This window comes from Mastigoproctus giganteus, chromosome 10 (genome assembly GCF_048544385.1).
Source record: "Mastigoproctus giganteus isolate SK-2022 chromosome 10, ASM4854438v1, whole genome shotgun sequence".
NCBI classification, from domain to species: Eukaryota; Metazoa; Arthropoda; class Arachnida; order Uropygi; family Thelyphonidae; genus Mastigoproctus; species Mastigoproctus giganteus.
The window spans coordinates 55,840,091-55,861,515 of NC_143584.1; the positions used below are offsets into that span (position 1 = coordinate 55,840,091).

General features: G+C 36.0%; 1 protein-coding gene across 2 annotated transcripts in view; it reads right to left on the reverse strand.

The window, feature by feature from the left end:
- The window catches only part of Spt5 (Transcription elongation factor subunit Spt5), a 457,857-nt gene that overhangs the window by 176,564 nt on the left and 259,868 nt on the right, over positions 1-21,425 (reverse strand). For both annotated transcript variants that reach the window (XM_090382503.1, XM_090382504.1), the window contains exon 18: positions 5,917-6,042. In XM_090382503.1, coding sequence (XP_090238629.1) covers positions 5,917-6,042 — 126 coding nt within the window. The remainder of the gene's footprint in view (positions 1-5,916; positions 6,043-21,425) is intronic.

Consider the following 21,425-nt stretch of genomic DNA (forward strand, 5'->3'; position numbering starts at 1 on the left):
TGTCCTGTCATGGTTTGGTCTTCGAGAGACTCCTATATACGCAAACCAATCAACATAATACTGCTGCCAAACTACCATCTCCAAGATATCATGAATTTAAGTATGGCTCCTGTACCAAGGACTCCCTCCAATCTAATTTCAGCAACCCCTCAAAAGGAACAAAAGTATCTAGCAGCCTACCTGATCGAATTTGCTGGCAGATTTAATGCTCTATGGTGACAAAGCATTCTTAGGTGACTCACATATGCAGCCAACCTCTACAAACTCTATCACTGTCTATGAATCTACCTCACCAGCAGAACTGTAATGGTTATGACCAAATACAGAAATACAGACGCTCCACCTGTCAAGTCCCCAAAAGGATGTCCCCCCCCAGGGGCCAGTCCTTGGCCCTATGTTCTAGCCCATGATCATGAATGAAATACTCAACACCAAAATCGAGCACTCAAAATTGATAGCATTTGCAGATAGCCTACTACCGCTTGTCCATGCTGATACTTGTGCCTCCTCCCTAGGTGAGAAGTAATGCTGCCCTTAGCAAAATCCACAAATGGTCAACTCTTCATATTACCTGAAGAAAAAATAAGACATACTCATCAAAGGAACAATCAGTCTTACTAGACCTCCCACAGTGAAACTACGCAATGTCCCCATCAAATTTGTTTCTCAAATCAAATACCTTGGCATTATTATAAACCACGCTTTTTTTTTACCCCCACCTGGTTCACCTCGCTACAAAAATTAGAACATATGCATCAATCTCAAGGTGCTACTGAGGACTCAGACTACTCTGTACAAAGCCGTCTTCCTTCTGGCAGCTTGCTATGGTGTGGGAGGAATTAATATTAATTGTCTGTAGTCTGTATAGGAGCCTAAAAGGCTACAGTTGTTCTGGGGTTGTGGTAACCATTGCAATGTTGGCTAGTTCATTACTTCTGATTCTAGTGTGGCTTGGAATCCAGAAGAAACAAATGTCAAAAGAACATTCAAAAAGTATGAGGATTATATCTTCTCCCTGATAACACCTGTAGTCTAGTAAAAGCTGTATACGCCATACACCTTTGGAAATTGTTGGTTTTAATGAGGCCCAAGACTCAACAGCTTACAATTTTGTTGAGTATATGCTACATTCATTAGATATCTTCTGAGATATAATGTTATTTGTAAAGATGGCAGCAGACCTGACAGAAAACGCCGACCTCAATCCATCAGTGAAGACAGACAAGTCAGCGTACAGTAGGCTCTCGTTATAACATGGTTTGCTATAACACTGTGCTTATATTATAACCCATATCTCACTATAATGCTCTTCTACCAGCAAACAGATTGAAACAAAAATGTTTCATCCGATTTTTTTTTTTTTTTTTTGGTAGTTATTGGCGCATCGGCTTCAGTGGCCATAATGCACCTCCCAAGGTTTTTGCAGTACTTTGATCTAAGCCCGAGGTGGGATTCCAACCCACGACCTTTGGGTTTCCAGGCAGGCACTTTACCCACCTGGCTAGCCCAGTTGGCTGCGTTTCATCCAATGTAGTCAACAGCTTGATAACGAATAGCAAAACGTTTCCCATGCAGTGACTTATGTAGTTCTGAGATCAACATTTTAAAAAATTATCAAGGATATTGCTTGTAATATTTGCACTATATGCATTTATCTGGACTAGTCATCACTCAGTACAGTGTTAGGCATTGTCCGTAACGGACAGTTTACTTGTATCATAATTAATATTGGATAAGAATAAGAATAAAAAATGGATAAGAATAAAAAAGCAACGTCTGGACATAGTATGAAGACTACAAAGTTAAGAAAAAGACTGAATTTAAAAATTAAATTAGACATTTTGAAGGAAATCGATTCTGGTCAACTACAAGTGGATGTGTGCAATAATTTAGGACTGGCAGGTTTAACTGTAAGAACAATTATAAAAATATAAAGAATTAATTTAGCAGTGGGAAAGACAGCTGTTGCAAGCAACTAAATTGGCTTGGGCTACACTAGCTATTATGATTAAAATGGAGAGACTTCTAAATAATTTTATTGAAGATAATATCCAATGCAGAATTCCGTTAAGTTAAATATTATTAAAGAAAAAGCGATTAGCCTATATGATGATCTGAACAAAGCTCGCCTCAAAAAACATTTGGAACCATTTATAGCTAGTAAGGGGTGGTTCGACAGATTTAAAATCCAGGGAGAAGACGCAAGTGCAGATCAAGGAGCCAAAACTTTCAAATAACTACTTGTTAAAATTATTGAAGAGGGGTGTTACACTTATCAACCAATTTTTAACATAAATGAAACAGGACTTTTTTGGAAATGAATGCCTAAAAGAAGGTACATATTGAAAGAAGACAAAAACATGCCAGGTTTCAAAGTAGTTGACTTCGTTGTTGAGTTGTAACACTGCGGGGTTTTATTTTAAAATCCCTTTTAGTTTACCAGGAAGAGAGCAAATTACAACCCAAAATCGACAAAAGGTACAAAAACTCAACAGCCCAGTGCCATTGGATAAATAAATTCAGGATTTTAATTGGCATTAAGTTTAATTTCGATATGTAATATAGTTACTTACCACATAATTATATACACTGTGCTGCCACTTTATTAGGTACATCCCTGCTGTGCACACAAATGGTTAGTCGCACAACGTTGCAAGTCACACGACCACAGTTGTGGATATAAATGCAGCAGAACAACCTTTCTATTATCAGTTAAGAGTACAAACTGTAGCAAGAATGGGCAAAAGGAGTGATCTAATGGATTTAGAACGTGGCATGGTAGTAGGTGCAAGATGTGCTGGACAAAACATATCTGAAACGGCAGTTCTCCTGACTTTTTCACGCACCACAGTTTCAAGGGTGTATCAAGAATGGTGCAACGAACAGAAAACATTCTCTCAAAGACACTCCAGTGGAAGAATATCGCTTGCTGATGAGAGAGGTCAGAGGATGGCTAGAATTGTGCAAGCAAACAGATGGGCCACAATGTCGCACAATCATGTCAAAATACAACCTTGGTGCGCAGAACAAAATATCGCAATGGACCACTAGCTGCACTGTGTCGCAAATGGGCTACAACAGCCGACGGTTACATTGCGTACCTTTGTTACCAATGAAGAACAAGAGAGCACGCCTTCTGTGGTCACAGAAACACCAGCACTGGACTATAGATAATTGGAAAACAGTTGCTTGGTCTGACGAGTCGAGGTTCCTGGTGCATCATGTTGATGGAAGGCTCAGAATTTGGCAAAAAAAAAAAACAACATGAATCCATGGGCCTGTCTTGTCTGACGACCACTGTGCAAGGTGGTGGGGACAGTGTTATGGTGTAGGGGAACGTTTTCTTGGCACACGTTGGGTCCATTGATACCCATAGATTCACGTCTGAATGCCACATCGTACCTAAACATTGTTATTGACCAAGTGCATCCATTCATGTTGACAGTTTATCCTCAGTGAGATGGTTACTTCCAGCAGGATAATGCACCAGTCACAAAGCCTCAATCACTATGGAATGGTTCCAGGAACATGACAATGATTTTTCTTTGCTGCAGTGGCCTGCTCAGTCCCTGGATCTCAATCCTATTGAACATCTTTGGGATGAGCTAGAAAGGGCTGTTCGCTGCAGGCCTACACCTCCGTCGAATCTCAAGGAAATGTGTGACACACTCATGTCTGCACGGTACTCCATTCGTGCACAACGTTTTCAGCATCTTGTTCAATCCATGTCTAGACGAATTCAGACTGTTTTGAAGGCCAAAGGAGGCTGAATGCTACTAGGTAGGTGTACTTAATAAAGTGGCAGCACAGTGTAGATATGTAATGCAGAATATTTCATATGTATAAATTTTTGAATATTAAATATTTTGACCGACATTTGTGCATCTTTTCACTACTGTTTATTATTGATTAGGAAATATCCTATGGCATAGACCACAACTCACAAATACATATATTACCTTATGGGAATATGGCACTCACTTAGCGCTCGTTTTTTTGGTGTTAAGTGGGGGTCATCTGTATTCAGCTCGGTGGGCAGCATAGATTTGTTGGTAGACAGAATGTGGAGTGCTGGTCTTTCCCCACTTGTTAATAGAGAAGTTGCATGATGGTGTTCAAACATACCAGGGTAGAAGCAGTTCCCTTGGGGATAGGGCAATGTTGTCTAGTGTGATGTTAAGCTGTCTGAGAAGCCCTTGGACATGAATACCTAAGGGACAATTGGCAGTCTGATGGGTCTTACAAAGATTTTCCAACCATGGCTCAAAAATGGGTGTCCACGTGGGGTAGTCTGGCAGGGATTTGTCTGAAAGCATATTGTAGAGACAACTGTTTCCTGCAAAGTGATAATGATGGCTCATATGCTTCAACAAAACTCTGGACTAGAAATGTTCAAATGTTCAAAACTTTAAAGTTGGCAATACGAATAGGCTGATTGTGGATGGGTTCCAGCCATCGGAGCATACAGTCTAGCAAATACATATAGCTTAGACCCGTAATCTAACTTCGATTGCATGATAGAGGTGCAATTAAGTGCATCAGTCAGCACCCCAATAGTTAGATGAGATTGAACCTAGGATATTCAAGCCCCTCGTGCACTTTGCACATAATTGACGCATGTGTTGTAGAAAGGTCAACTTTCCATCAAACACAAGTCCCAAAAATCAAATTTTGGGGATTGCCTCAAAGATCTTGAAGACCAAATCACCACATGTTATCATGATCATCATAGCCTTTTTCAAGATCAAAGCAAATCGTAACTAGATAATATTTCAAAGAAAAGCAGTTTGGATGTTTGTTTCTGCTTTCAACCAAAGGATCAAATGTAGACCTGTTTCTATGAAATCCATATTGCATTTTACTGAGTAGTTTGCTTTAAAGAAACATATAAGACAGGAATCATCTTTTCTAGAGTTTTACCTAATTAGTAAGAGCGATGGGAGGCACAAAAATGCAAAATTTCTGTACTTACAAGGTTTGTAGAGTAACTGAGATCCTTTTGTAGTTTTGTAAAGGCCAAAACAATAGCATGATGGCAGCAGTTAGGGTAGAAGTTTTCCCCACAAATATTCTATTTTACAATCATAACAAGGTCAGTGAATCTTGACTTAAAAAACAGTCTTTCTAAGTTGTTTACATACACTTCCTCGCTTTCCATGGGATTAAGGTCAGTTGCAATTGTTACGCCAGTTCAAAGAGTCTTTTGCTACAGTACAGTATAATTTATTTTTTGTGCCATTTTATCTGAGATGTCTTTTTGGAAAATTGTGTATTTAAATTAATTTAAAGTTTGTTTATATTAAATCTCATCCAGCAGTGCTATGGAGACAAAATGTAAATGACAGAATTAAGCCTGGAAATTAAACTGAAAATTATACAAGAGACTGATAGGATGGAATGAAGCAAAACAGATACTGCAAAAGAATACATCCGTTTACCGACAATACTGAAAGGGGGAAAAAAAAAACCCCACTAAGTGCGTGACACTAGAGCAGCGATAAAAAACAGAATGTGAAACTTTGTGTGGTACCAACAAAAGCGTGCATCTAATTTGCCAAATCAGGTGCGATTTTGCGAAGAGAAGACTGCTATCAGGCACCGATGACATAGGACACCATTTTAACCTGTACACTGATCCAACTTGAAGAGAACATTGTTGATTTAACTAATTAATTACATACATGTGTCAGTTGGGGGAGCCTATCAAAAGATAATCCAAAAATTCTATCAGTAAAGTAAGTGTAAAAATAAAGCAGACTTGGGGGGGGGGGGGTTACTTATCCTCTGAGAACATTGTTGATTTAACTAATTAATCACATACATGTGTCAGTTGGGGGGAGCCTATCAAAAGATAATCCAAAAATTCTATCAGTAAAGTAAGTGTAAAAATAAAGCAGACTTGGGGGGGTTACTTACCCTCTGACTTCCTGCAAGTACTAAATGTCGAGTCTTGCACACAAAGATGCCGCCATTTTCCAACATCATGCGGGAGTGAAGAAATGCAAAATTTCTGTACAAGTGCTTGATTTCTCCTTGCCGACCCTGCAGCAAATATATTAGAATTAGCATTAAAACCACAGGATAAACAGACCCCCACCTCAATACACACAATAATACTAAAACTTTTTAAATTTATTGATATAGGAACTTGCTGTATTTTTGAAATCTATGAGGTGTTATCAAAAATCCTGGTTACTGAACTAATATTTAAGAAATGATGAACCAGCTATTTGGATGGGTCGCCTTTGAAGTGATCCATCAGAATAGCTGGTTCATAATTTCTTATATATTAGTTTAGTATACTCCTTGCCACTATATATACTATTGCCGATGCTTTTGCAGTTTTTGGAAGCATTTGTGATAGGCTTCTTTTGGAACTGCTAACAGTTCCTTTGTCGTGTTCTGAATAGTCAGCTGTTGCAAATCAAAGGAAGCTAAATTCAGTGATTTGGGGACCATACTGATGGAGGATTTCAAAAGAAATTCTTGAATGGAGAGCGGTAAGTATGCAGGGGCACTGCAGCTTTTCTACAAATTCTTCAGTGATTGGATTACTGTCTTTATTATAATAAATGTGCACATACATGTAAAATTGAAGTGTAATAAGGACAGCAATTCATTCGCTAAAGAAGTAGTATAGAAAGTACCACGAAATGTCTGAGAATCATCTGTAATTTGCTCAAGAAATTAAAGACAGATCTTACCTTATACTCTTCTGAAGTGGTTAGATTTTCATAATTTTCCATTTCAATTTACCTGTGCCAGTAAAATAATTTAATTACTATTTCAAAAGAGAAATGTTTCTTTAAAGTGTATAGCTTGATAGGCATATGCTGGTAACTAACTTATTTCCTTATTCAACATCAGCAAATACTAAAATATTTTCTATTATGTTGTAACTCAATTATTTAAGGTGATACTTTTACTTCCATAAACTTAAAAAAAGCTGCAAATCACATCTCTGAATAAAATATCAAAAACAGCTATTCACAAACTCAAAATTGAATTCTTAAAATGGATGAAAATAGCCATCCAAGGCACTAATTGTCATTTAAGATCACATGACTACTGAGGGTAATAACTGCTTTAAAGCAATTTCTTTCTAACCTGCACTGCTTTTGTAATCCATTCATATTAAATATTGCAGTGATCTTCATGTACTAGGAAAGGGCCTCTAAAATATGAGTCAAAGTCCCACCCAACACTGATTGTTAGGTGCTTTATGGCACAAAGGAATCTAAGGGGCCTATGCCAAGAACCATAAATAAATAAATTACTTGCTATGATAGGGAACACATGAAAAAGTGCTGAAGAGCAATGTATTAATTTCACTACAAAGTGGCAAATTGAAATTAATTCTGATTTTGCAACAAGTAAAGCTAATTCTGCTTTTGTAACAAGTACATCAAACTTCAAAAGCATGAATGGGATGGATGGCCACCTTACCCAACACTGGAACATTTTAAAAAATTAACACTTCTTCCATTTATGGGTTTAAATTTTCAATTTTATTTTCCATTGCCCCCCCCCCAATCAATTTCCCCAAGATTAATTTAAAAAGAGGGAATGGTGAATGAGGGAGTGAATGGAACATTTCAAACCTATACCACTTCCTCATTGGCAATGAACTATGGAGGATGCTTCCTCTTCACATTCACTTGTTTAAATCTTATAAATCGTTAATGTGGAAAGCAATGATATTTTTGACAACACAAATTATAAAAAAAAAACAGTATAGTACTTTCAGAAAAAAATCACTCAGCACTGTAAATTTTTAATAGTAATCTAATCATTGTCCAATCATCCTATTAAAAGTGGATTTGTACGGATTACAAGATGTGTAATCTGTATGAATTTATAAAGATTCTGAAGTTTACAAAAATTGACATTTTTTATGTGTTTTTTTTACTGTAAAATCCACTAGTTTTTGTTCAAAGGAAAACTAGTGGATTTCAGTATAAAACCCATAAAAATAAATTAAATGAATTGCAGCAGAAATGGAGAATTGCTTTTTGAATGAAATAGAAGTTGAACTTTGAGCCACAAATCAGAGTATCATAATCAGAAACAAATTATGAGGGGCATCCAAAATGTTTTACCAAACACATACTCTAGATTTAAAGTACAAAGGTACAAATAGGCATAATAATAATTGATGGTTAATCAAGATAAAAATTGAAAAATCTGAGCAGTTATAAAATTCCTAACAGAGAACGTAGAATTACTAGAAATAATTCAATGTTTGAATAATGTATATGTTGAAACTATACATTGTTCAAACCAGAGGTGGCATATTGAATTTAAACATGGCTGAGAGAGCAACAAAGATGAACCAAGGACTGGGTGGTCAGCAACAGCCAAAAATGAAGAAATGGTCAACACGGTGCATAAATTAGTTATGGAAAACTGTAAAATTAACACTGAACAGATAACCAATAAAGAAAAGATTAGCCATAGGTCAGTACATGCCACCATACACGAGCAGCTACCCATGACATGTCTTGCTGGTTGGTGGGTTCGTTATTCACCTGATATGGCCAAATCTGATTTTTTGATTGTTTGGAAAATTGAAACAGCATCTTCATGGAACATATTTTGTCGATGATGAACATCTGAAACAGGCAGTGACTGAGTGGATTGATGAGCAAAATACAGACTTCTACAAGGAAGAAATTTAAGTTGAAACATAGATGGGGAAAAATGCATAACTGTGGGGAGCGAATTTAGTCACTTGTTTTGTAGTGTGATGAATTCTCACACAACTTCCTCTATCTAGCAAAGTTTCTGATTAATAATAAAACCAAAAACAAATTTGTAAATATACTGGTCTGATTACTGATCAGTCGAACTCAAGCCTTTGCTGCATGTAGAAGAACAGTGTTTATAACCACTGTGCTAGCCACGAGGGTGAATATCATTATTTTCCCACAGTGTCTTCCAAATTGCCATAAGCATCAGCAGCTAATCATAGCATGGCATATTCCCTGCTACATTAAAATCAGCCATTTATTTCTTATCTTATAACCCAGCACCATCTGTGGATGTCCATTACACATGTATTCCATAGTGGTTGTTTGGTGTCAGTTTTTTGTTTACCATTGCATATATTTGAAAGCATCAATAAACAGTTGTGGAATTTGTACTCTTGCATGTTTCGTTGATAGAAAATAGTGCATGAATAAGCTTGTACATTAATAAAATTAATGTCCACTTTGTACCCGCAAGATAACATGATTAAATTTGTTTCACACACTTCAGAATTTTTATAAAAAATTCTGAAGTGAGTGTAACAAGTTTTGATGATGTATTCCATCTACTTCAGCATGAATGACTGCTGGTAAAAGACCATGTAATTTACTTTCACAGACAGATCAGAAAAAGCAGGAAAAGGTATACTGAAAATACAATCCTAATTACATTAAGTATGGTTTCACATGTTAAAGAAGCAGTCCATAGTGTGAGATTTGTTCAGAAGTTTTGTCAAATAGTGCCATGTTTCTAGCAAAATTAAAAAGACATGTTGAAATTTTTTTACAAGAAAAGAAAAGGAATGTAAAAGCCATAATTAGTTACATATGCAGTGTAAGTGCATATGTAACTGGGGGTTTCTTATACCTAAATCTAAATTAAAATTTGATATGAAATTCTATGATGAGTGGTATAAATGTTTTGGCTTTTCTCCTCCATATCTAAGAAAAACTGTTGCATATTGTAAGTTTCTGCATTCAATATTCTCCAGTAAATTGGATTTCCCTGATCCAATCTGTTATCTCTGGTCAATAATGGGTGTTTATCAAGACCACTAAGGCATCATAAACCTTTTGTTCTTCATAAATATTTTTTGACAATTTTCAATAGAAATTCAATTTTTTAACACATCTAATATTGATGTTTGATATGTAAAAAACAATACAAAATAAGAAGTTATCAACATTCCATATCATAATTTTGCAATGGAGCAACAAAAACGTATGAACTGTTAAAAACTGTATAACTGTGATGAAACGTTAACCATGTAGCAGTTCAAAGGATGTGAGGATGTTTGTGATGATCCAAAAAGTGGACATCCACCAACCTCATAAAATGAGAACAAGATTGAAAAAGATCGTTGTTTTACTCTCGGGATGATGGCTGATGAGTTGGATATGAATAAGGAGATGACTGGTCAAATTCTGCATAAAGATTTAGGGAAAAGGAAGGATAGGTGCAAAATTTGTGCCGTACAGCCTCACAGATGAGCAGCAGCAACAAAAAGTGTCATCATGCAGAGCCTTCATCCAGACTTGTCATGATAATCCTAATTTCCTCAACTCTACTGTCAATGGAAATGAAGTTTGATTATGTCAGTATGCCCAAGAAATGAAGCATCAGAGAGCATGCAGTGGATTTCAAATTCATTACCAAGGCCCAAGTTTCATTTACAGAAGTTGAGGATCATGATGATGATCACCATATTTTTAGCAAATGGTGTACTTGAAGGAAGGGGGAGAGACTATTCTGCTTTCTATGCACAGTTGCTCCAGACACTAATGAAATGCATTTCCCAGGTGAGGCTGCAATTCTGAGAGAAGGGAGACTAGTTGTGACTTCACAACAAGTGCAGAATGGGTGGGGTGATAACAATGCCTGTGCACATTCTACAACTGTAAAGACATTTCTGATGAAACATGGCATTACACAGATCAATTGTCCACTCTACTCACCTGATCCACTAGCGCACTAGTTCCAGGAAATCCACTAGTACCAGTGTATTTCCTCTTTGCATGGTGAAAACTGCCCTCAAAGGAAAGAGATTTCAGGTTGTTGAGGACAAAGAAAAATGAATCTGCCAAACTGAATATCATCTCTTTGGATGCTTGTTTGTTTGTTTGTTATTTGGTTTTTAGGAGCATTAGCAACTAAGGCCATATCGCTCCGGGATATGCGGTGGTTATTCCCTGACCTTTCCGCATCCTCCATATTTGGTGGTGACGGGCTCGAACCCCGGTCTAATCAAGAAGCGTGTGCTACGCACTGCTGCTCCTTCCCACCTGGCTACGGAGGCGCCATCTCTTTGGATGCCTTTGCCAACTTTTTCAGAATGGCATAATAAGTATATTCAATTAGGTAGCGATTAGTTTGATTAGCAATAAATCATTTTTTTAAAACTCCACTTTGTGTTCTTTTATTGCTACACCACATCATCATCAGCCATTTTCAATCCACTGCAGGAGGAAGGCTTCTCCAGCAACTTTCTAATTCCTTCTGTTTTGTGCAATGGCCATCCATTTACTACCTACAAAGTCTTGAATTTCATCTGCCCATTTCCAGGTTTTATTTCAGCTTCCCTTGGTACCATTTGGTTATTTTATTAGTCCATTGGTAATCACGTTTTCAAGCGGTGTGTCCGACCCCAAGTCCATTTCAGTTCTTTAGTTTTGATAAGAATGTCCTTTACTTGAGTTTGCTGCCTAATCCATGTGTTTCTCTTCTTATCCAAAACTCTGATTCCTACTATAATTCGCTCCATAGTTTTCAGCTTCTCTTCCATTATTTCAGTGAATGAGCTTCCATGAGTCATATACATTGGTTCATTATTTTAAGTTTCAGACAAATTGGGATATTGCCCCTCAGTATGTGACTGTATTTCCTGAATGCTATCCATCAGAAATTTATTCTTTTCTTGACTTACAGCAAATTATCATTAGTACAGCCAATGACTTGTCCAAGTTAAGTATATGAATCTAACTTTTCAATTTCTGCTCCTTCAATGATTAATATCCCTTTCTGTGGCATACTTTTTTCATCATTACTTTGGTTTTACCATATTCATCTTTAGTCCGAAATCCTTACTAACTCTGCACAATTGATTAAGATTTCCCTCTAATTCTTCAGGACTGCTACCCCACACACACACACATAAAAGAAACCACTGTTGTTCATTAAAATTTGATATGACAACTACATTCTGCCCATGTTTCTCAATTATGTGCATCATAAGAATAAAACTGAATCACATGGAGGAGTTTGTAAAAAGTAGCCTGCTGTCATGTCCTTGACACAATTATCTTTAAAATTTGCAAATTTAACTCTTGAGTCATATTTATTTGTCTATTAAGATCTGCTCCTCTTTTCATTATATTGAATACAGTTAAATTACAGAAAGGTCACACTGATCAGAGGGGATAGCAAATTCCTTAATCAGAACATTTCTAACTAAGGGTTGAGTGCATTTATCTTAGTCATTAGTTTCCTGTCTCTTAGTGGTATTCAGGAATACCTTACTTTAGATGAACCAGATGGTCTGGTACATCTGCTAACTAAATTACCATAAACAGTTCTGATGAAACAATTTCGTTTAACACTGAAATTTATGCTTTGAAGCTATGATAGTTGCTTAACAATGCTTATGCCACTTGTTTTTACCTCTGCCGAGAAGGAGCGGCACACTGCTTATTTGATTAAACCTTCTTATCCCATCCCTGTATAATGCAGTGTTTTTCGACCAGCTTGGGTCCATTTTGAATATTATTAAGAAGGACATGAGGTGATTGAGACGTGTGTTGCAGTGAGCTACAATTTGTTGTAACACATCAAACAACTCATCTAGACATAACTGAAAACTAGCATTAGCACTACACACATGACGCAAAAGAGCAATGATGATGCTGTATTAAGCATGCAAGCAAGTTTATACAGCATCAAAAAAAAAAAAAAAAAAAAAAAATTAAACCTCCCCATTTCACCCATCTATTTGCCCCAAAACTCTGTCTAGTTCTTCTTTAATTTATTTAGGCTATCAACTTCCACAACAACAGATGGAAGTTTGTTCCAGAAATCAACGACCCGCTGGCTAAAGGCAAATTTCTGCACATCTATTCTACAACTGTCTCACCTCAATTTGAATTTATGTCCCTTCAGATGAGTAATCTGAGCAAGAGGAAGAATCCCATCAGCATTGTGCTTGCACAAACCACTTGAGGCCTTATAAACCTTAATTAGATCACCTCGCAGGTGCCGAGTCTCCAGACACTGCAATTTGCAGAGTTTGGAGACTCTACATCCTTCCAAAAATGAGGCCACCAGACCTGTATGCAGTACTAAAGGCATGGCATGACCGTTGCCTTATACAAAGGGATAATAACTTAATCTTCCTACGAGCAAAATTCCTGTATATCATTGACAAGACCCTATAACCTGCTCTGGCAGTCTGTCTGCACTGCTCAAAAAACTTCATATCTGACTGCACAATTACCCCCAGGTCTCTTTCATTCTCCACTACCCAAGTACAACACAGTTGGTACATTTCTCTGGAGTTACTGCAGTACTTTGCATTTGTCAATTTAAACTTCAGTTGCCACTTCTCAGCCCATCTGACCAACTTTTCTAGATCCCGTTGCAGTAGCACACTGTCATTAACAACCTTTTCAACCGTTGTATCATCTGCACACTTGGACATCATGCCAGATACACCTTCATCAATATCATTATTAAATATACAAAACAAAAATGGACCCAACATCGAATCCTCGGGGAGTCCACTAATAACATTAGTCCACAAAGAGCAGTGTCCAGTGTCCACTGATTACCACTCTCTGTCTTCTCCCACTCAACCATACTTTTATCCATAGTAGCAACTTGCCCTTAATGCCATACTGCTCCAATTTGTACAGTAGTCTTCCAAGTGCAACAGTATCAAAAGCTTTCCTGAAATCCAAGTATATGATAGAAAAATTATTTTTTGCATCTAACTCCTTTGTGACCACATCATAGTATCCATTCAAATTGGTCAGACAAGACTCCCCTTAACAAACCCATGCTTTGTCTCAAGTATTACTTCAGTCTTGCCTAGATGATCCTGCAATGCTTCTTTAACCAGTGACTCCATTATTTTCCTAGACTAAGGGTTGATTAGCCTAATCTTTGCAAGGCCTAATCCTTGAACACTATTTCTTAGTTTGTACAAAAAGCCTAGTAGTTTTCCAAGACTAATTCCATGAATGCTTTCCATTTAGAATTTGCTGTTGAAAACATCATAAGTTGGTCCCACTGCTAGAAAATATTTTATTGATCTTTCTGATCTGTTTTTTTTCTTTTTTAAAAAAAAAAAAAATCTATAGAATTTAAAGAACTCTCTGAGACCACTGTAGTCACCTTTATGAAAGAAAAAAACCCTTCCCTTTACCCGATGGTAGTGACATCTTTAAGTAATCCACACATCAGTACACTGTGATCACCGGCAACTAGTGGTTCCTTTATTTGCAAATTCTTTATTCTGGTTAATTCATGCATAAAATAGCATTAAATAACAGATCTCTAAAGTGTTTATTTGCATTTTACAACTGATTTTACTGCACATTGAATTTACATCAATCCCAGATGTGCTGGGATTGATGTAAGTTTAAGGGACTCTAATATCCTAGGTCTGGTTCTGACTAAGTAACTTCAGTGTTTCAGAAAGTTGACAGTGGAGTAAAAAAAAAAAAAAAAAAAAAAAAAAACACACTAGACAGTGATCACAATAGCATAAAATGAGTTGTATCCAAAGAAACTTAGGTGTCAAAGGTAAAGGTGAATGCATCAATTTCAAGAGAGACAGAGGATAATATAAATGGAATGAGATATTTCTTAGGCTCAATTAACTAGAGAGACTACAGTATAATTCAGATACAAATGTCTTCATGTTTAACACAAACCTATATTTGCAAATTTATCCTCAAAGTCACAAATGTATTCATATCAGTGGTCAATTGCCAGAAATATAAGATGCCAAAATGGGTGACTGGTGAAGTTAAGAATTTAACTGAGTAAAATTCAGGATGACGAATTGAATAGATATTACTCAGTAAGCTGAATAGTATTGAAATTTTGACTAATTAGCTGATCTTATCTCAACAGGAAAGTTGTTCCCTGTCCTTCGTTTAGTTTAAAAAGTCATCAATGTGCTTCTCAAGAGTGTATGAAATTTTATTTGAAGGGGAAAAAAAAAAAAATAATAATAAATAAATAAAATAAAGTAACACATTGGTCATAGCACACGAAGATTTGACACCAACTGACAAACGTGTGTGTATTGAGGAGTGAACATCACATGCAACTGTTGTTCTTGTTTGGTTTTCTTCAAATAAAATTGGTTTATGATTGTTTCAGAAGTGATGACATTTTTAGACTAAACCAAATATGGGGTGGGGGGGGGGTCAATTTCCCATTTAGAAAAATGCAGTTATTTAGTAAACCTGGAATGAAGAACTCATAAAATCTAATAGTAGTGCTTAGCCCAATTTTGACAAATTCAAAACTCTCTTCCCAAATGTTACAAAAAAAAGTTCTAAATAACAAACAGTCTAAACCGAAAAACACCCTGTATATCTGCAGTTACACAATTTTACATCTTTGGCACATTAATGTTATCCATTTAAATCAATACTGTACAGGGATCAGAAGTGTACACACTTCTGATTCCTGTGATTATTATGGAGCATGAACAGAAAAGTTATTTTTAAGATCAGCAGCTAATATTCCATAGAAATATGAAAATGAAACAAACAAAAGATTTGCAATTTGACATTGCTTTACACTATGAAATGATATTGGATAGTTTTAGTGGAAAAATTCAAGCATACCCCTGGAACTAGTAATTTGAAAAAAGAAATGGCAAGCTATTACTTTTGAAGGGAAAATAAAAATAATAAGAAGAGCTGAAAGTGATATAGGCATGTATATATTGATCGTAAGTTTAGGTCAGCACATTTAACAAAAAAAATGATAGTAGAGAATAAAGAGTGAATTATGAAATGTAAAAATGGGTTCAGCAGTCAGCAAATTACTTTCTTAATGCTTAATAGCATAAAGAAAGAAATAGATATTCCTTTGAAAATATGGATTACTGATGAAAAAATGTTGCAACTAATTAATAAAGGCAAAAGATATCTATCAGAATATTGTATAGGATAAGATGGTAGTGAGGACTATAATTTTGATCCATTTAAGGAAACTTCAGGATGGTTTCAGTTTCAAAAAAGACAGAACTTTGCAGGATTGCATAATACAAAACTGACAGAAGAAGCAGTCAGGGATTCTCTATAAGCTGCTTTCTGAAATTATTCAGGTAGGTGATTGCAAAGGTAATCAAGTGAGCAACAAAGCTTGTTAAGAGGAGAGATTGCTTCTATAGGGATGGGATACACTTAAATAGAAAGAGTACAACAATATTTGCTGATGCTATCAAGGCAATGTTAGGTGGGTCAGAAAACTTGTAGCCTGGGGGTTACAGACTAATAGATTAACAGTAGCTGCCAGCAGAGGTGGAAGTGATTCTTGTACTGCTTCTACTGGAATGAGCAGCAGCCTGAAAAGCAAGTTGCTGCGGATTTCAAGAACTGCTGAGTACAAGAACGAAACAAGTAAATACATGGGTTGTGTTAGAGCAACTATGAGTAAGAACAGGTGCATGTATACTTGCAAGTACACCAATGCTAGGAGTATAGTAAATAAACTTAATGAATATGAAGCGTTGGTCAAGACATCAAAGGTGGATATTGTTCGGATATCAGAGACATGGTGTCACACATTTAAGCAGTGAATAATTCGAATTTGGGGAGTACAACGTGTACAAAAAGGATAGACAGGATAGAAGGGGAGAAGGGATTATGCTGTTAGTTCAGAAACACAAAATCTAAGGAAGTGCATTGAGTTGACATATGTTGAGTCAGTTTGGTGTGACATAAACACTGGTAAAGCAAAAATGAGGGTAGGAGTTTGTTATAGGCCCAATGACTCTGATGAGTACAATGAACAATTATACAGAGAAATAGAATAGGCCAGTAAACCAGATTGTCCTATAAAGGGGGATTTTAACTGTATGGATCTAAGTCTGATCCATACAGTGCAGAAAAAAGAGTAATGACACTTAATTCAAATAATGCAAATATGGTTATGAAAATTATTTTCTTATTTGTCTCCCTCAAATTGGTCAACAACCGACCGAATAACCTTCTCAGAGTACAATACAAGCTCTGGAACTTTGAAAACTCAATGTTGTGATGGCATTTAGTTCTGTCACATTCTTCTGAATGTTGCAAACACTATCAAATCAGCATCCTTTAAGCTTTAACTTGGAAAACTGAAACCTATGTCTGCACATTGAGACTTTGAACACTTCATTATCTCTAAGTAGTGATCACTGGTGAAAATCCTTGGAAGAATTTCTTTTGGATTTCCCTTCGTGATCAAAAAATGCAATCTGCATTGTTGTGATACACAATTTCTGGAACCTTCTCCTTCTCAAGATCACAATGGAGGCACCAACCCGCTTCTCCAGTTATAATGCTGTTTAGGAAAATAGGTTCACTATCATCAGTTTGAACAAAGGTTTTGCAAGCATTCAATGTCTGAATATTTTCCTTAACACGCAACAGTTTGGAGAAATTTTTCTTTTCTTAAGTCTAGTAGAAATGGACCTCATTATTTCATTATTATTATTATTATCATTAATTAATTATCATTATTATATTTCATTATTATTCATTATTCACATTCAAGTCTTGGTATCTGTCATTCACATTTAACACTTGCTAACATTCTCAGTATTAATTGGTGGTCACTACCTAGTAAATGCACACTTTGGTCACCAATTTGGGGCTGCATGTCATTTTCAGTCAGCCACTAGAGGATGACCTGTTATGTTCTCTGCTCACTTTAAAACACTAATACTATTAAGACATTTGTGTTAAGGACAGGAACCATCCCCATCAGCTGTTTGTAATATTTTGTATGTTTTAGTGAATTTTTGTATGTTTCAAGTTTACATAAAACTTAACATTGGTCTGTTATTTAAATATTTGGTTTCTAAAGGTGATGTTACATGTGATGCACAATGAATATCTGCACAAAACAAGCAACATAAGGCCTAATGGTTTGGGTTGATGGGACTGCTTTTCTCATATTTCTAGACTTTGCAAGTACTCTATTGGAGTGATACCTTTGTGACATTTTCTTTTCTTTCTTTCTTTTTTTTTAATTCAATCTCATTACTTTTCTGTAGTAGCATATGAATGGGCACATTCTGTTTGGAGCTCAGCAGACTATAACGTAAATAATTAAGATCATAGGGCTTATTAACAACAGTTGAAAATCCACTGGTTGCCAAAAATAAAATGTATTCATTCAATCATTGAATAGATAGTATGAATCGGAGCTGTACTACGGGAGCCAGAATTTACATTCAATCACTGAATGTAAATTCTGGCTCTCGGTAGCAGAGTTGTCATGCGAAAGGTACTTTGTGCTTTGAGTGACCAATATTCCAGCCCGTGATTACTAAATACAGCTGCTTCTCGTATTCTCTATATCTCGTGAGCTCCTCTGACTGTGTGGTCGTCCCAGAGTATAAACAGAAAATGTATTTATTTAAAGTGGAGAGTCCACCTGCCAAATGAAGTCCTGGATGCTTCAAATTAAATGTTACTTAGCTTTAATTTAAATAGAATGAAATTTCAAAATACACTTCTTTTGATCACACCAAATTTACAAAAATCAATAATATTAAACAGAAGGATATTTCGTTTTTTTTTTTTTTTCGTTTTTTTTTTCCTGACATGATCCAAGAAGCTGTTTATCTTACCAATCTTTGTTTATTATCCAGCAGAATATATACAAACCTGTATATATATATATATATATATATATATATACACACAGTCAATTCCGGTTATTTGGGACACATCGGGACTAGTGCATTTTGGCCCGATTAAACGGCTGCCCCAATTATCCGAAGTTTCACATAAATAGTTAAAAATATAATGGATCCCCACTTTACAATTGGTTCACTGTACAATCAAATCATGTTACGATGGACTCGCCATAGTAAAGTACCATTCACTATACGATGTGTAGTAAGCGCCGGTCATCGTGATCACGTTTCCGAATTGAATTTGAATTCTATTAAACAACGATTCTAATTAGCGAAAATAGGAGGAATATTATCCAGAGGCTATAAAAGTAAAGTATATTAAACACAAATTTACCTTTTATTACCTTACCAATTAAAAAATTAAATGATACATGAAAATCGGAATAATTAATACATACTATAATATGTACACACTAACTAGTTGACATTTCTGTTCACTGACATTTGTGGGTAGGGGTTAAAATTTAAAACAGTAAAAAGGTAAGCAATTAATAACAAAGAACATGGCAAACACAAACTGCAAGTAGCACGATACGTGCAAGTGAGAACGGAGTAACAAGTTACAAAGCTTTAAAAATAGGAATGAAGAGAAGATTCTGAAAATTAATTTTTTTATATGATTGAAGATTCCATGGAAGTGTGTAAACACATTTCATGATAATAACTCACAGAATTCCAGCTGTCGGTATTATCGCAAATTCAATAAGATCGAGTTTACTATCCGTTTATGATAGATTGCACTAACAGAAAAGTCCAAATAAACAAGTGACTGCTAATTGTTTTATGGTTGTGACCTCCAGAAATCCGACTGGACCGAACCACACGGTACGGTTGGAGACAATCGTAGGGTAATCTCCAGTGCTGCATTCTCCTTCCCTGATTAAACGGCATGTTGTCCCAATTAAGCGAAGTAAACCCTGGCTATTTTCTCGATTGGGTTCTGTTTTTTAAGAATTGCCTCAAATAAACAGCTGCTCCGATTAACTGGTGGCCCAAATAACCAGAATCCACTGTATATAGTACTACAATATAAATACAAGTAAATCAATTTCAAAGATGAAATAAAAATAAATAAATAAAATAAAAAACAAATACAAAAACAGACCTATTTTTCAAAAAAATTTTTTGTTTGTTTAAAATTATTTGCTTGGAAATTTTCAGTATTTTCTATGGAAGTGCCTAGTTTCCAGCACTGAAATCTTTCGTGGTAAGAGTACTTCTATATGTTCTTGACTAATCTGGTTGCTCTTCTCTGTACCATCTTGCTTAAAATAAGGCTTCCAGACCTGATTGCACTATGTGGCCCAATCATTGCCTTACACAGTGGAATAATCACCCCCATGTCCCTGAAAGTAAATTTTCATGTATATCAACAGAATCTGCTGTCTCCCATGAGCTATTCTAGCAGCCTGTCTGCACTGATTAGAGAATTTGTCACTCCGTACAATTACCAATAGGTATCCTTTGTTCTCCACCAACTTCAGCATGGTACCACACAGTATGTTATTCTGGGATTACTGCTGTCATATGCAATACCTTTTATTTACGAATGTTAAATGTAAATTGCCAGTTCTCATCTAGTCTGTCTAATTTATGTAGGTCTTGCTGCACTATAATTCCTTCATTCTTGTCATTAACCACCCAGCCAACTCTGAACTTTTTATGGACTTTGACAATGAGCTTGATATGCCTTAATCATTATCACTATAAATATTGGGAACAATAAAAAGGACCCAGCACTGAACCCTAAGAAATTCTACTAAAAAACATTAGTCCAAGAAGATTATTGACTATTTATAACCACTTTTTCATGTCTCTCAACCATTCCTTTATCTATAGCAGTAACTGCTTCCAAACTGTACAGCAGCCTTTCATGTGGAATGGTGTCAACCCGTCAAAAAAATCTGAATATATAACGTCAAAATTATTTTTTGCATTCGGTTCCTTTGAAATGCCCACACCACAACAACTGATGCTACAATCTCCGTATAATTCCTTTCCTGTTAAGATAACTTACAAATCTTTAGAACCAGTGACTCCATTATTTTCCCTGAAACAGAAGTTCACAGGTCTATAATTGCTCTTGATGCCCTTTGATCCCCTTCCCATGAATAGGAGGTAGGTCTCCAATCTACAGAAAACTCCTCTCAATCTAAGAAATCTCTCATAATTATGGCAAGGAAGTTTGCATTCCATCTTTTCCTGTCTCCCTTAATACAACTGGATATATTCCATCCACCTTTATTTTATTTTACTTTTTTTTTTCACATTTACCTTCCAACAATTTCGCTTCCAATTTTCTCTCAGTCATATACAAAATCAATTTGCATACTCTTTTGATACTTCTATTAATACAATCAGATAGCTTTCATAAGTCCCAGATATTTTATTTACTTTTAGCTACAACAATTTCTCTTCCACTTTGCAGTTATGACAGAATCATTCAGTTATAATTTGGTGTTCCCATCTTTAAAAATATCACACATGAACGTAGATGCAAAATACTGATTTAATTTGTCAGTAACCTGAACTGGACCAGTTATGCCATTCATACCCAGGCCATTATTGTTCATCCCTTTCCTTCTAGTATTATTAAAAATTATTTGCTGCTTTTCATTATATTCTTAATCAAAGGCTTCTTGTAATCTGACTTAGCTTTTCTAACCCCGATCTCACATCAGTGACCTGACTGCAGACTAGTTTACACTTACTGCAGATTCCATGTCTGGTGCTATTTTATAATCCTCTCAAGCAA